General features: G+C 41.9%; 2 protein-coding genes across 3 annotated transcripts; both read left to right on the top strand.

The window, feature by feature from the left end:
* The first annotated feature begins 663 nt into the window (after window positions 1-663).
* On the top strand, window positions 664-3,977 carry LOC310863592 (uncharacterized protein). 2 transcript variants are annotated; one of them, XM_083772045.1, is made up of 6 exons: window positions 664-717; window positions 801-1,022; window positions 1,193-1,519; window positions 2,908-3,215; window positions 3,415-3,542; window positions 3,654-3,977. In XM_083772045.1, the coding sequence occupies exons 2-6, from the start codon at window positions 944-946 to the stop codon at window positions 3,916-3,918; spliced, it is 1,107 nt and encodes a 368-aa protein (XP_083628171.1). In that variant the 5' UTR covers window positions 664-717; window positions 801-943; the 3' UTR covers window positions 3,919-3,977. The 2 variants fall into 2 exon arrangements, with proteins under 2 accessions (XP_083628171.1, XP_083628170.1); XM_083772044.1 differs by lacking the exon at window positions 664-717 and having other exon boundaries at window positions 787-1,022.
* Window positions 3,978-5,415: 1,438 nt separating this feature from the next.
* Window positions 5,416-6,843, top strand: LOC310863740 (E3 ubiquitin-protein ligase TRIM35-like; the record flags this gene model as incomplete). Its single annotated transcript, XM_083772235.1, has 1 exon — window positions 5,416-6,843. The coding sequence occupies one exon, from the start codon at window positions 5,416-5,418 to the stop codon at window positions 6,841-6,843; it is 1,428 nt and encodes a 475-aa protein (XP_083628361.1).
* Between the last annotated feature and the right edge of the window lie 5,760 nt (window positions 6,844-12,603).

The raw sequence follows: 12,603 nt of genomic DNA, 5'->3' as shown, positions 1-12,603 counted from the left end.
TAACCACAGTATACCGCTAATCAACTTACAACTACACACTTTATACAGTATAGAGTATAGAGTATATATGTATACGTACGTGGTGTGTATGTGTATGACTAGAAAAACTAAAAAGGGATCCAGAATATATCTACACCGATAAAACAGTATTTCTTATATAGATAGAAACTTGAATCATACTTAATAATACTAGATGTTTATATGTATAAAGTAGGTAGCAAATAGTTACATCTAAACATTAATCATTTCAAACGTTCCTTCACAGAGATACTGAGATTTGACAGTTTACAGCAGTCGAAAGGACTTGCGCGCTCTGCTTGCGCACTAGTTGGCCATTTATGGCCTACTAGTGTGCAACAAGCAAGTATGCACTCGACAGAGTGCAGTTCTAGTTATTATTATTATTAGAGCATGTTTATTTAAAATTTATTTAGATTGTGTTCCGGCTTGGATCTAACGTTGCATACTTTTCGTTCCTATTTATGTTTTTTATTTATGTTGTTTTGTCATTTTAGGGTTTTAAATAAAGTTATATTATTATAAAACTCTTAGTGTTTTGCCAATTATTTGGGGACCCACTTTATCCTCATGGCCCACTGGGGAATCGCTGATTTAGATAATACTTTTGGAAAGAACACTATATAGATCGGGGGGAGGGGTGGAGTGTTTACAGGAAGTGATACCACTGCTGTGAACAGAAACGAAACCTACTGTATAGTTTCCCACTGTCAGTGCCTGTGATATCTGGTGCAGCTTGTTTTGAAAGACGACAGACAAATTAAGGAGCAGCCTGCACACAGACGGACCCACTGTCAGTGCCTGTGATATCTGGTGCAGCTTGTTTTGAAAGACGACAGACAAGGAGCAGCCTGCACACAGACGGACAGAGAAGTAGGCAGATAAAAACATAATATAGATAGATAGCGTTTCCTGGACAGCACTAATGACCATGAGGCCGAACAGACCAGCTGTCCTCTACATTCTCAATATGATACTGATGGTGGAGTCTATGACTACATCTGGTAAGTATAGACAGCTCTGCGCACGCGCACGCGCACACACACAGACACTCTCTCTCTCTCTCTCTCTCTCTCACACACACACACACACACACACACACACACACACACACACACACTCAGTACACGACACAACTATATTCAATCCTTTTCTTCAATCTATTTCTGTCCAGTCTATCCAGGTAGTGGTACAGACTTGCGAGGCCGGATGTTTACTCTGTCACGGGGAGGAGGAGGAGTCTCCCTCTACCCTCCCTCACGGAGAGGGAGAGGGGGAGAGGGGCCATGGCCTCCTCTGCCATGGCCGACAGCAGCAACCACAGCAGCAACCTCAACACTCCCAGCCACAACATTCCCACCCTCAACACCCCTAACCTCAACATTCCCACCCACAACACCCCTAACCTCAACGCTCCCAGCCACAACGCTCCCACCCTCAAAACCCCTAACCACAACACTCCTACCCTATACACCCACAACCACAGCGTCTCCTAGAGGAGGTGAGTTTGGTCAGATGTGTTCTGTTCTTGTGAATTAGAACAGCCTGTTTAATCTCCTGCTATTTCAGCTTCAGTCATTTAGCGGAAGCTAAATACATTAAAAGTAATCTAATGGACCAGTAGAGATAACACTAACTAATGTAATCTAATGGACCAGTAGAGATAACACTAACTAATGTAAACTAATGGACCAGTAGATCACACTAATGTAAACTAATGGACCAGTAGATCACACTAATGTAATCTAATGGACCAGTAGATCACACTAATGTAATCTAATGGACCAGTAGATCACACTAATGTAATCTAATGGACCAGTAGATCACACTAATGTAAACTAATGGACCAGTAGATCACACTAATGTAAACTAATGGACCAGTAGATCACACTAATGTAAACTAATGGACCAGTAGATCACACTAATGTAAACTAATGGACCAGTAGATCACACTAATGTAATCTAATGGACCAGTAGATCACACTAATGTAAACTAATGGACCAGTAGATCACACTAATGTAAACTAATGGACCAGTAGATCACACTAATGTAATCTAATGGACCAGTAGATCACACTAATGTAATCTAATGGACCAGTAGATCACACTAATGTAATCTAATGGACCAGTAGATCACACTAATGTAATCTAATGGACCAGTAGATCACACTAATGTAATCTAATGGACCAGTAGATCACACTAATGTAATCTAATGGACCAGTAGATCACACTAATGTAAACTAATGGACCAGTAGATCACACTAATGTAATCTAATGGACCAGTAGATCACACTAATGTAATCTAATGGACCAGTAGATCACACTAATGTAAACTAATGGACCAGTAGATCACACTAATGTAATCTAATGGACCAGTAGATCACACTAATGTAATCTAATGGACCAATAGATCACGCCAGAGCCAATGAGGGGTCAGAAGCAGCGCTGGTCACGTGGTCCATGTAGATTGAAATAGTGACAAACGCTCATAGACTCCAGTGCATTCTGTAAACTTCCCTTTTCAGGGCTTTGTCACTATTCACCAATAGAAGGTGCTGTAGAAAACTGTCCCGATTAAGTGAACGCAACTCTCCTTATATGGCTCTGGATCACACCGATGCATACTGTACATGTGTTTGTACTGGTACTGTATACCCATGGATGTGACTGTATAGGGATTATTTCTGACAGGTGCCAGGGAACCAGTGGTGGCTCCAAGTCACTCTGCTAGTTGTTCATATAATGCCACATTAAACACAGAATACAATTGAATATATTAGGCTGCATTGTAGAACACTGCTTTCATCACTCTGGAAGAACATTAATGTTAACTAAACTGGACTAAGCTAGAGCTCCTACTGACTCTGTGATTCTTCTGATGTGTGTAGGTGTGTCTGTGTGCGTGCGTTACATGGTTGAAGTCAACAATGGCCTTGGGTACGCGGATCCCATCTTCACCCTCAGTATGAACTCTAGTATGAAGCTGTCAACCAACGCTTATGGGACCCACCTGCTGACTCTCACAACTTTAGAACCTTATTCTCAAGTTGAACTGAGCTTCAAAGCTAATAGGCAGCTCATTCAGCCCATCAATGACCTCTGGACCAGCGTGTGTGTCGCTGTGGATAGCAAAAAGGGCGTGGCCCAGGTGTTTAGAGGAGGGGCTATGAGCATCAGGAAGATACTGCCAACGCAGGTGAGGAGAGGACAAGAGAAGGAGAGACAGAATTACTCTTATACAATATTCAAACAAGCCTTTCTCTCTGATCTGACTGCCAGGTGGATGAGTGGTATATCACTCACTATCACATGTACAGAGTTTGAATATTGTGTGTGTGTGTGTGTGTGTGTGTGTGTGTGTGTGCGCGCACGCGCGCGTTCGCGTGTGTGTTTAGTATGAGTGGACAGGTGCTCCTGTAATTGATCTCAGTAACATTGACGGTCAGCTGACTGATGTCCAGGTGTGGAGTTCCTGTCTGACCACCGATGATGTCTACTCATACATGACCTATGCTTCTAGAGGGTATGTGTGTGTGTGTGTGTGTGTGTGTGTATTCAGTACATACAACACCTTAAAGCTCTAGTCAAATGCCTCATTGTGTGTGTGTGTGTGTGCGTGTGCGTGTGCATCCAGGCCGTACCGTGGTTCTGTCCTCACCTGGTTCGACATCAGCTACTCTCTCAGAGGGAACGCACTATTGGACGAGGCTTCATATGTCATGGAGCATGGACCAATCAGCCAGAGGGCAGTCCAACCAATCAGAGGACAGGCCAGAGAGCCTGCACGACTGATTGAGAAGAGAAAGCGAGGACGCAAAGACAGGAAGAGAGAATGGGACGTTAGCAGAATGAGGGAAGAGGGCTATCTGATAAGGTCCTCTCTTGTCTTTGTTCAATGAAATGTTAGAGTATAGACTAGACTAGAGGGTATGCGGCTGTGCACGTGACATCATCATCGTACCCGGAAGTAATGCGGAACATTAATGTATTTCATATCATAATGTTTGTAACAATTTATAATCTGTACTTCAATAAAAACATATTTGACAAAAAAAAACATTGGCTTTGGCAAAAAAAATGAAAATAGCCTACTTTATTTTTAATATATTTTAATTTGCTGGTTAAAGTTACAGGAGTTTTTTTTTTACTCTATGGTGTGTGATATGAAATGTAAGCTTACCATAATCACAGAAACATTATCATGTCATATTCAAGGGCTTTTTTTTTACTTTTAGTCCGAGGCTACTGTCCAGCTGACCTTCGATCAAGTAAAGTAAATCAAGTAAAGGCAATTATATTGTGTTTCTGCATATTCTGAACAGTAATAATTAAACAAACATTGGTATTGGTATCGGCCAATCATTTCCATATCTGTGGATCCCTACAATACAGCTGTGCCAATAAAAATAAGTATAAATGTCATCAAATCACCAGTAAATAAATGTATGACTAAATATAGACTACAGAATATATGAATGGCTATACATTATGTACATGCAGACTATCAACAGTGAATATGAAAATATATACCGGTATGTACAGTACAGTGTCAACCAGCTTTCAACAGTGAGTATCTGTAACATACCTGTAGGGCGGCAGTGGCTCAGGCTTTTGGGAATCGAAAGGTTCCTGGTTCGATCCCCGGCACTCCTTGGGTTAGTGTTGTAGTGCCCTTGAGCAAGACACTTAACTCCTAATTGCTAACAGTGAGCAAGTTAGTGCCTTGCTCCTCATATTGCGTGAATGTGTGTAATGCACACTATAGTGTTTAGTAGGCCTATCCACATTCATACCATCTGGATCTGAACGTCATCTCTCTTCACACTTCCTGTCTCTCCAAATAATCTAACTTAGAATGTGTGTTTTTAATGGTATTTTATGGTTAGTTGGTGGTGTTTTTTAGTTTTTCATGTTCTACTTTAGTTAGAGGGACAAGCGAAGACTGTTCAGAGTGTGAAGTTTTAGTCATCACTACAACTTACAACTCACAACGATTTAGTGTGTGTTGAATATAACTTTATTAAACCACAAGGTGTGAGGTAGACTATGACCCCTGTAGAGAAACCCAAGCGTGATAAAAAGCAATAAAACTCGGTCTTTACGCTACAAAGGACAAGGTCCATACAATAATCAACGCAACAGATTTTAGTAGACAGTACCATGTGATGTTTGTCTAAATCCGCCCATACCTGACTCATGTGAGACAGACAGGAAACAAAGAGGTTAATCTTTTCTATACCTCACTTACCACACACACTGACACAAAGCAAGAGATTCACCTTCAGACCAAACACAAAACTTTCACCAAGGAAGGACAAACTGTCTTTGGAGCTACAGGAGGAATCCTCTGCTGCCGAATCTACAAGAACCAGGATTCAAAGTGAGCATCTCTCAAAATGGCTTCCCTGTTCTCGTTTTCAGAAGAGGAGTTTTCCTGTCCCGTGTGTTGCGACGTCTTCAAACAGCCTGTTGTCCTTACATGCAGCCACAGCTTCTGCAACGCCTGTCTGCAGGAATGGTGGAAAGAGAAGACAATAAAGGAATGTCCTGTTTGTAGGAAAGTATCATTAATGGAACCTTCCATAAACCTGGCTCTGAAGAACCTGTGTGAGACCTTCCTACAGGAGATAAGCCAGAGAGCTTTAGGAAGTGAGAGAGCTCCAAAAGGATCTGAGGATATTTGTGATCTGCACGCTGAGAAGCTCAAACTGTTCTGTGTGGAAGATCAACAGCCGGTCTGCGTTGTGTGCCGAGTTTCTAAAAATCACACCAACCACAGATTCAGACCCATCAATGAAGCTGCGCTGGACCACAAGGAGGACGTTCAGAAATCACTGAAGCTCTTAAGGGAGAAACTGGTGGTCTTCAATACAGTTAAAACAAACTGCGAACAAACAGGAGAACACATTAAGGTCCAGGCACAGCACACAGAGCAACAGATAAATACGCTGTTTAAGAAGATTCGTCACTTTCTTCAAGAGGAAGAGGAGACCAGGGTCAATGCACTGAGGAAGGAAGAGAAGCAGAAAAGTCAGATGATAAAGGATAAAATTGATCAACTGAACAAAGATATAGGAACCCTTTCACATACAATCAAAGCCTTAGATGAGGAGCTGAGAGCCGAACACATCTCATTCCTTTACAACTACAAGGCCACAGTGAAAAGAGTCCAACTCACTCCACAGGACTCAACGCTGGTCTCAGGAGCACTGATAGACGTGGCCAAACACCTGGGCAATCTGACCTTCGGCGTCTGGGAAAGAATGAAAGATATGGTCTCCTACACTCCTGTGATTCTAGACCCCAACACCACCCATCCGGTATACATCCTGTCTGACGATCTGGCCACTTTAAAACGTGGAGAGTCGAGACAGCAGCTTCCTGACAATCCAGAGAGATTTGACCACTACGGAAATGTCTTGGGTTCCGAGGGCTTCAACTCAGGGACTCACAGGTGGGACGTTGAGGTTGGAGACAACACAGAGTGGGAACTGGGGGTGTTGGCAGAGTCGTACCTGAGGAAGGGACATTCAGGCGGTCCATACTGGAGAATAGAGTTCTATGAAGGCGTATACTCAGCAGAATCTTTACTCGGACCAACCACCGATCTCTCTGTGAAGGATATGCCCCGGAGGATCAGAGTCGAGCTGGACTGGAGCAGAGGACAGCTGTCATTCTGTGATTCTGATACTGACACACACATACACACCTTCACACATACTTTCACTGACAAACTGTTTCCGTACATTCACACCGCTGATAATTCCCCACTGAAGATATTACCAGCGAAGGTCTCTGTAATGATGAATGATGAATTTGATTGAATGGTTGATAAGATTGATCGATTATTGCATGTTATTCTGTAGATTCCAGGACAGGCTTCCAACACGCCTCCTCAGGAGACTTTGCTCAGATCTGAATCAATTTGATTTGGCATTTAGGAACCCATTGTGACCACATACCCTATAATTTATGTAATTAGGCAGAAATGGGTTTATTTGAGATAACCAGGGTCATATCAAATGTTTGTGTATACATGCCACTGTTCTGTGCTCAATATGAAACTACGGTGTCAAATGAATGACATGAGAGGTAAACTGTGATACAAGAATTCATGCAAGGGGGGGGTTCCGGTGACGTCATGACCGAGGTAGACGTGTGAAAGACTAGCTCCGCTGAACCTATTTACAAAATAGCCTTAAAACTAATCAAAACCTAACAAATGAATACGAAAATATACTGAAATGGTCGTCAAAGAATGGTGAAAGGCAAGACTACGAAAAGTTCGGGCAAAGGAAACACAGAGGAGTCTGAATTAAGACCAAATACAAGGCAGCTGAAGCTAACGCAGCTAAAGCTAACCGGTGAATCATTGCAAGCCATGGCTGTTGGAGGGAACGTGGAGTCGGAGATGCTAACAGAGCTGCGGAAGCTCCGAGCTGAAAATAGTGACTTTTATAGGGACACAAAGACCTCATTGGGCAGACTGGAAGCATCCATGACTGAAATAAAACAACGGATGGACATGTTGGACCAGAGAGTCGCTACGGCAGAGCAAAGAGTAAGTGACGCAGAAGACAGGAGCATGCTACATGACAGAGCATTAGCTTACTTGCTAAAAAAGGAGTCCAGCCTAGCTGCTAAGTGTGACCAAATGGAAAATATGTCACGTCGAAACAACATCCGTGTGTATGGCATAAAAGAAAACGCAGAAAAGAATGATATGCCTGGCTTTATACAAAGATTCCTGTGTGAAAATTTGCAATTAGAAGAAGAACTGTCCGTAAGGGTGGTGAGAGTGCACAGAGCCACAGTGCCCAAACCGAAGGAGCCGACAGCAACACCGAGATCCATAATCATTCGCTTCCTTGACTATGGGGTAAAACAGACAGTCTTGGCGCAAGCGTGGTCACAGGGAAACATCCAGTATGAGGGAAGGAGAGTGGCATTTGACCACGACTATTCACAGAATCTACAAAGAAAGAGAAAGGCAGTGTGGGAAGTGATTAAAAAGCTGAAAGATAAGAAAATCAAAGCCCGCACCATCTACCCGGCCCAAATAAAGATCTTCTTGGACACCGGGGAGAAGGTCTTCCCATCTTTACTGGATGCTAGAGAGACACTGAAGCAGTTTGAAATCATCGTGGATGCAGAGGAACAAGACATGTTCGACAGGGAGCTGGCGCAGGACGGGTGGAAGACACAAGGAGGGAAAAGAAGGAGCCGTCAACTGAACCTGGAGGACATCAGAGCCATAAAAAAATGCAGTCCATTGAATCCCGATGACAACAGACTCACCATTCAAGATGACGACCAAGAAGAATAGCAACGGACATTAAAGTATCCCAGCCAAGGACGTCTAGGACAGAGAGGTATCCAGATATTCTGAATCACATCTATGAACGTCCTGGAGGTCAGTATCATCTGAAGGGATGTTGCGACGAATTGAAACATTTGTTAGTATAATAAGAATTTAAGGTAAAAAAAGAAAACTAAGGCAATGGTTATTATTTGAATATAGGGGAATGCTTTGGGAGAGGGTGGGAATGTGGGAGGGGGGGGACAGATAAAATGTGTAAAAATGAAGGTCAGTCCACAAGGATTTGTTAAGTTGTTTTTTTTTGTTTTTTTTTTGACTGATGTGGAGTTTGTGAATAATATATGAAGGGGGCGGCAGGCTAAATACAGAGGTATCATTTTGGTTTGGTTATTAATGACAATTATGCAAATATATGTTGGGTAACAAGTGTATTTTGGGGACAGCGAGACATGGGAATATCCTCGATATGGTTTTATTTCAGTATCATCAAGGGGGGTGCTTGCCGAGGGGAGGGGGGGGGGGGGGGCTAAGTATCCCTAGTATTCCTCTTTTCTTAATTTCAGATAGGTTTTAGTGGGGGTAGAGGTGGGGGACCAATGCATGCTCTAAGAGATATGCGAATCGAGCAATGGGACGAGGGCGACATCAGGAGGTGGCCCGTTGCAGCTGCACTCTGTGCAAAACAAGAGTGTTTTTCTCTACCCAGGGTGTTCCAAGGGGTGTTGTGTGTTTTGGTTTTTGGGTTGGAGCATTCTACGGGGAATTTTGATTGTTGTTTTTATTTTTCAGTGTTTATACAGCTTGAATTCATTGTGTGTGTTTATGGTGCAGAGTTGGGCTTGTGTGGTGAGGAGGGGAGGCATGTAAAAATGAAAAGCAAAGAATATGGCAGGTTTAAATTTTATTAGCTATAATATAAAGGGTCTCAACAACCCTATAAAAAGGAAAAAGATACTTAGTCAATTGAAGAAAATGCAGTGCTCAGTGGCTTTGATACAGGAAACTCATTTGTCTGAGATTGAACACTCAAAACTTAAAAGAGAGTGGGTAGATCAAGTGTACGGAGCGTCGTATGCGGGTGGTAAGAAGAGAGGGGTGGCTATTTTATTCAGTAAATCGGTATATTATAGCAATGAGCAAACCTTCCAGGATAAAGAGGGCAGGTATATAATGGTGGTTGGGACACTAGGAGGCATAAAGGTCACCATTTTGAATGTGTATGCCCCGAACGAAGATTGCCCTCTGTTTAGTAAAAAGATTGCTGCATTAATTGCAGATAAAGGAGAGGGGTTTATAATCATGGGAGGAGATCAGAATTGTACTTTGAGTAATAAGTGGGATAAACTACCGTCATCAACAAAAACTCTATCCAAAAAGGCCATGGGTTTAACAAACGTGATGAGGGAGTTAGGCTTGGTAGATGCATGGAGACATCTCCACCCAAATGAAAGGGATTTTTCATTTATGTCCCAAGTATATGGCAGTTATTCTAGGTTGGATTACTTTTGTGTGTCAAAGAAGGATCTTTTTCGTATCAGAGAATGCACTATTGGACAGATCACTATTTCAGACCATGCCCCAGTTTCTATGAAAGTTAGCTTTGAGTCAGTTAACCACTTAAAGTACTGGCGGCTTAATACCTCATTATTATCAGATGCTAGTATTAAGGAGGAAATAACGGGTGCCATTCTGGAGTACTTTGCTATAAATGATGATGGGATTGTTTCACCCTCAGTAGTCTGGGATGCAGGTAAAGCCACAATCAGAGGGAAGATTATTTCTATAGGAGCGAGAATAAAAAAGCAAAGGCTTGCAAAACAACAAGAATTGGAAAACAAAATAAAAGGACTAGAAAAAGAACACAAACAGTTTGGGAATGGGAAAACACTGGAAGAATTAAAAGAAACCAGAGAACAATTAGATGAGCTATTAACACACAAGGCCGAGGGGGCACTTAGGTATACTAATAGAAAATATTATGAGATGGGGAATAGGGCGAGCAGGTTGTTGGCCTTTCAACTCCGGAAGGCCCAATCTGGTCGCGCTGTGGCTAAGATCAGACACCCCGAAACCAACCTGGTTGAAACGCAGCCTAAGCAGATCTCGGATGCCTTTGCAAAATTTTACGAACAATTATACAAGGGGCAAGAACAAGAATTTAAAAGAGAAAAGATCATTGAATTCTTGAGACCCCTTGAATTAAATAAATTGGCAGAGGGGGAAGCATCCAAACTAATAAAACGCATCACTGAGGAGGAAATAAGGGAAACAATTTCCAACTTAAAAAATAATAAATCTCCAGGAGCAGACGGTTTTTCAGGGGAATACTACAAGGTTTTTGCAAACGAACTTTCTCCCAGGCTATGCAAATTATATAATTCTGTATTATCAACAGGGGATCCCCCAAAATCATGGTCAGAGGCCATCATAACGGTATTACATAAGGAAGGAAAAGACCCCATACAGTGTTCTAGTTATCGCCCAATCAGTCTTCTGTGCGTGGACTACAAGATACTAACCTCTATATTAGCAAATAGAATTCAAAAGTACATTAAACGATTAATATCCCCCCAGCAAACGGGCTTCATATGGAAAAGACAGGGGACAAATAATATCAGGAGAGCATTAAACATACAGTCACTAGCTGCAAGGGATAAAGACCCATCGATGCTTCTTAGCCTTGACGGTGTCAAAGCATTCGATAGATTAGATTGGCTCTTCTTAGAAGAGACTTTAAAGGAAATGGGTTTCAGAGAAGAATTTGTTTCTTGGATTAATTTGCTATATAATAATTCCAAATCAAGAATCAGAGTTAATGGTCACTGTTCAGATTTTTTCAGGGTTGAGAGGGGCGTAAAACAGGGGGACTCATTATCCCCGATTCTCTACGCAATCAGCATAGAATGTTTAGCTGAAGCTATACGCCGAAATACTCAGATCCAAGGCATTCCAGATGATGGAGGGTTTGTCCACAAGGTGGCGCTATTCGCCGATGATGTTTTGCTCTTTATAAAAAATCCAATTCTCTCTATTCCCCCACTCATGAAATGCCTGCAAAGTTATGGTTCCGTCTCAGGTTATAAAATTAACGAAAGCAAATCAGAGGCAATGATGATTTCTGGGTCCTGGCCTACACAACTAAACAATGATGTAACATTTCGTTGGTCTAAACAAGGGTTTAGATACTTGGGAATTGTAATTACACCAAATCCTACACAATTATTTGAGGCAAACTATACAAAATTAATTAGAGCCATTAAAAATGACCTGGGGAGATGGGATGTTCTTCCTCTCTCCTTATTGGGTAGAGTTGAAACGGTAAAAATGAACGTATTGCCTAGACTTCTGTTCTTGTTTCAGTCCTTGCCTGTCAGAGTTCCCATCTCCACCTTCAAGGCGCTGGACCGAATGATTTCTAAATTTATTTGGCAAAATAAAAAGCCCAGAATAAGGCTCAAAACACTTCTTTTGCCAAAAAATAGGGGAGGCCTAGGCCTTCCCAATCTAAAGCACTACTATTGGGCGGCTCAGTTGACTGCAATTGTAGCATGGATAAGTAATGATGAAGAGACAGTTTGGAACCAAATAGAACAGAGCACAATTAAAGGGGTGTCTCTGTCAACATTACCCTTCCTTGATAAAAAAACAATGGATAAAAACAAAATTAAAATAGGAAATGAATGGATAAAGCATACGTTAAAGGTGTGGGAAGCAGTTAAGAAAACACTGTGGGGACCAGGGTCAGTTTCAAGGGCTATGCCAATAGTGGGTAATATTGATTTCCTGCCATCCATAAGCGATACTGGATTCAGTCGCTGGGCTGATAAGGGGCTTAAAACCATAAACCAGTTATTTGACGGAACGATCTTTAAATCTTTTGCTCAACTCCAGACGCAATTTAAACTCCCTTCAAGTGATTTGTTCAGGTACTTCCAGATAAGACATTATATCACAGACCATAGAGAGAGAGAGCTGGTTAGTAAGACTCCAAATGATATTGAGATGTACTTCATTGGTATTGCAGAAAAAAAATTCCCGACTAAAAAACATGTTTCCAATTTATATAAAGCACTGGATGACGTTTCTCAAAACACATGGTATATTAAGGATAAATGGGAATTGGAACTAAATATAATTATTGAAGACAAAACCTGGGAGGATATGTGTGAAGGCTGCCACAAGGGAATAAATAGCCAGATGTGGAAGGAATTCGATTGGAAACTCATAACTAGGTTTTTCAATACTCCTCTGGTCATCTCCTCAT

Source organism: Protomyctophum parallelum (genome assembly GCF_964188405.1).
Source record: "Protomyctophum parallelum genome assembly, chromosome: 8".
In the NCBI taxonomy this organism is placed as follows: Eukaryota; Metazoa; Chordata; class Actinopteri; order Myctophiformes; family Myctophidae; genus Protomyctophum; species Protomyctophum parallelum.
This window is presented reverse-complemented; position numbering and strand designations above follow the sequence as displayed.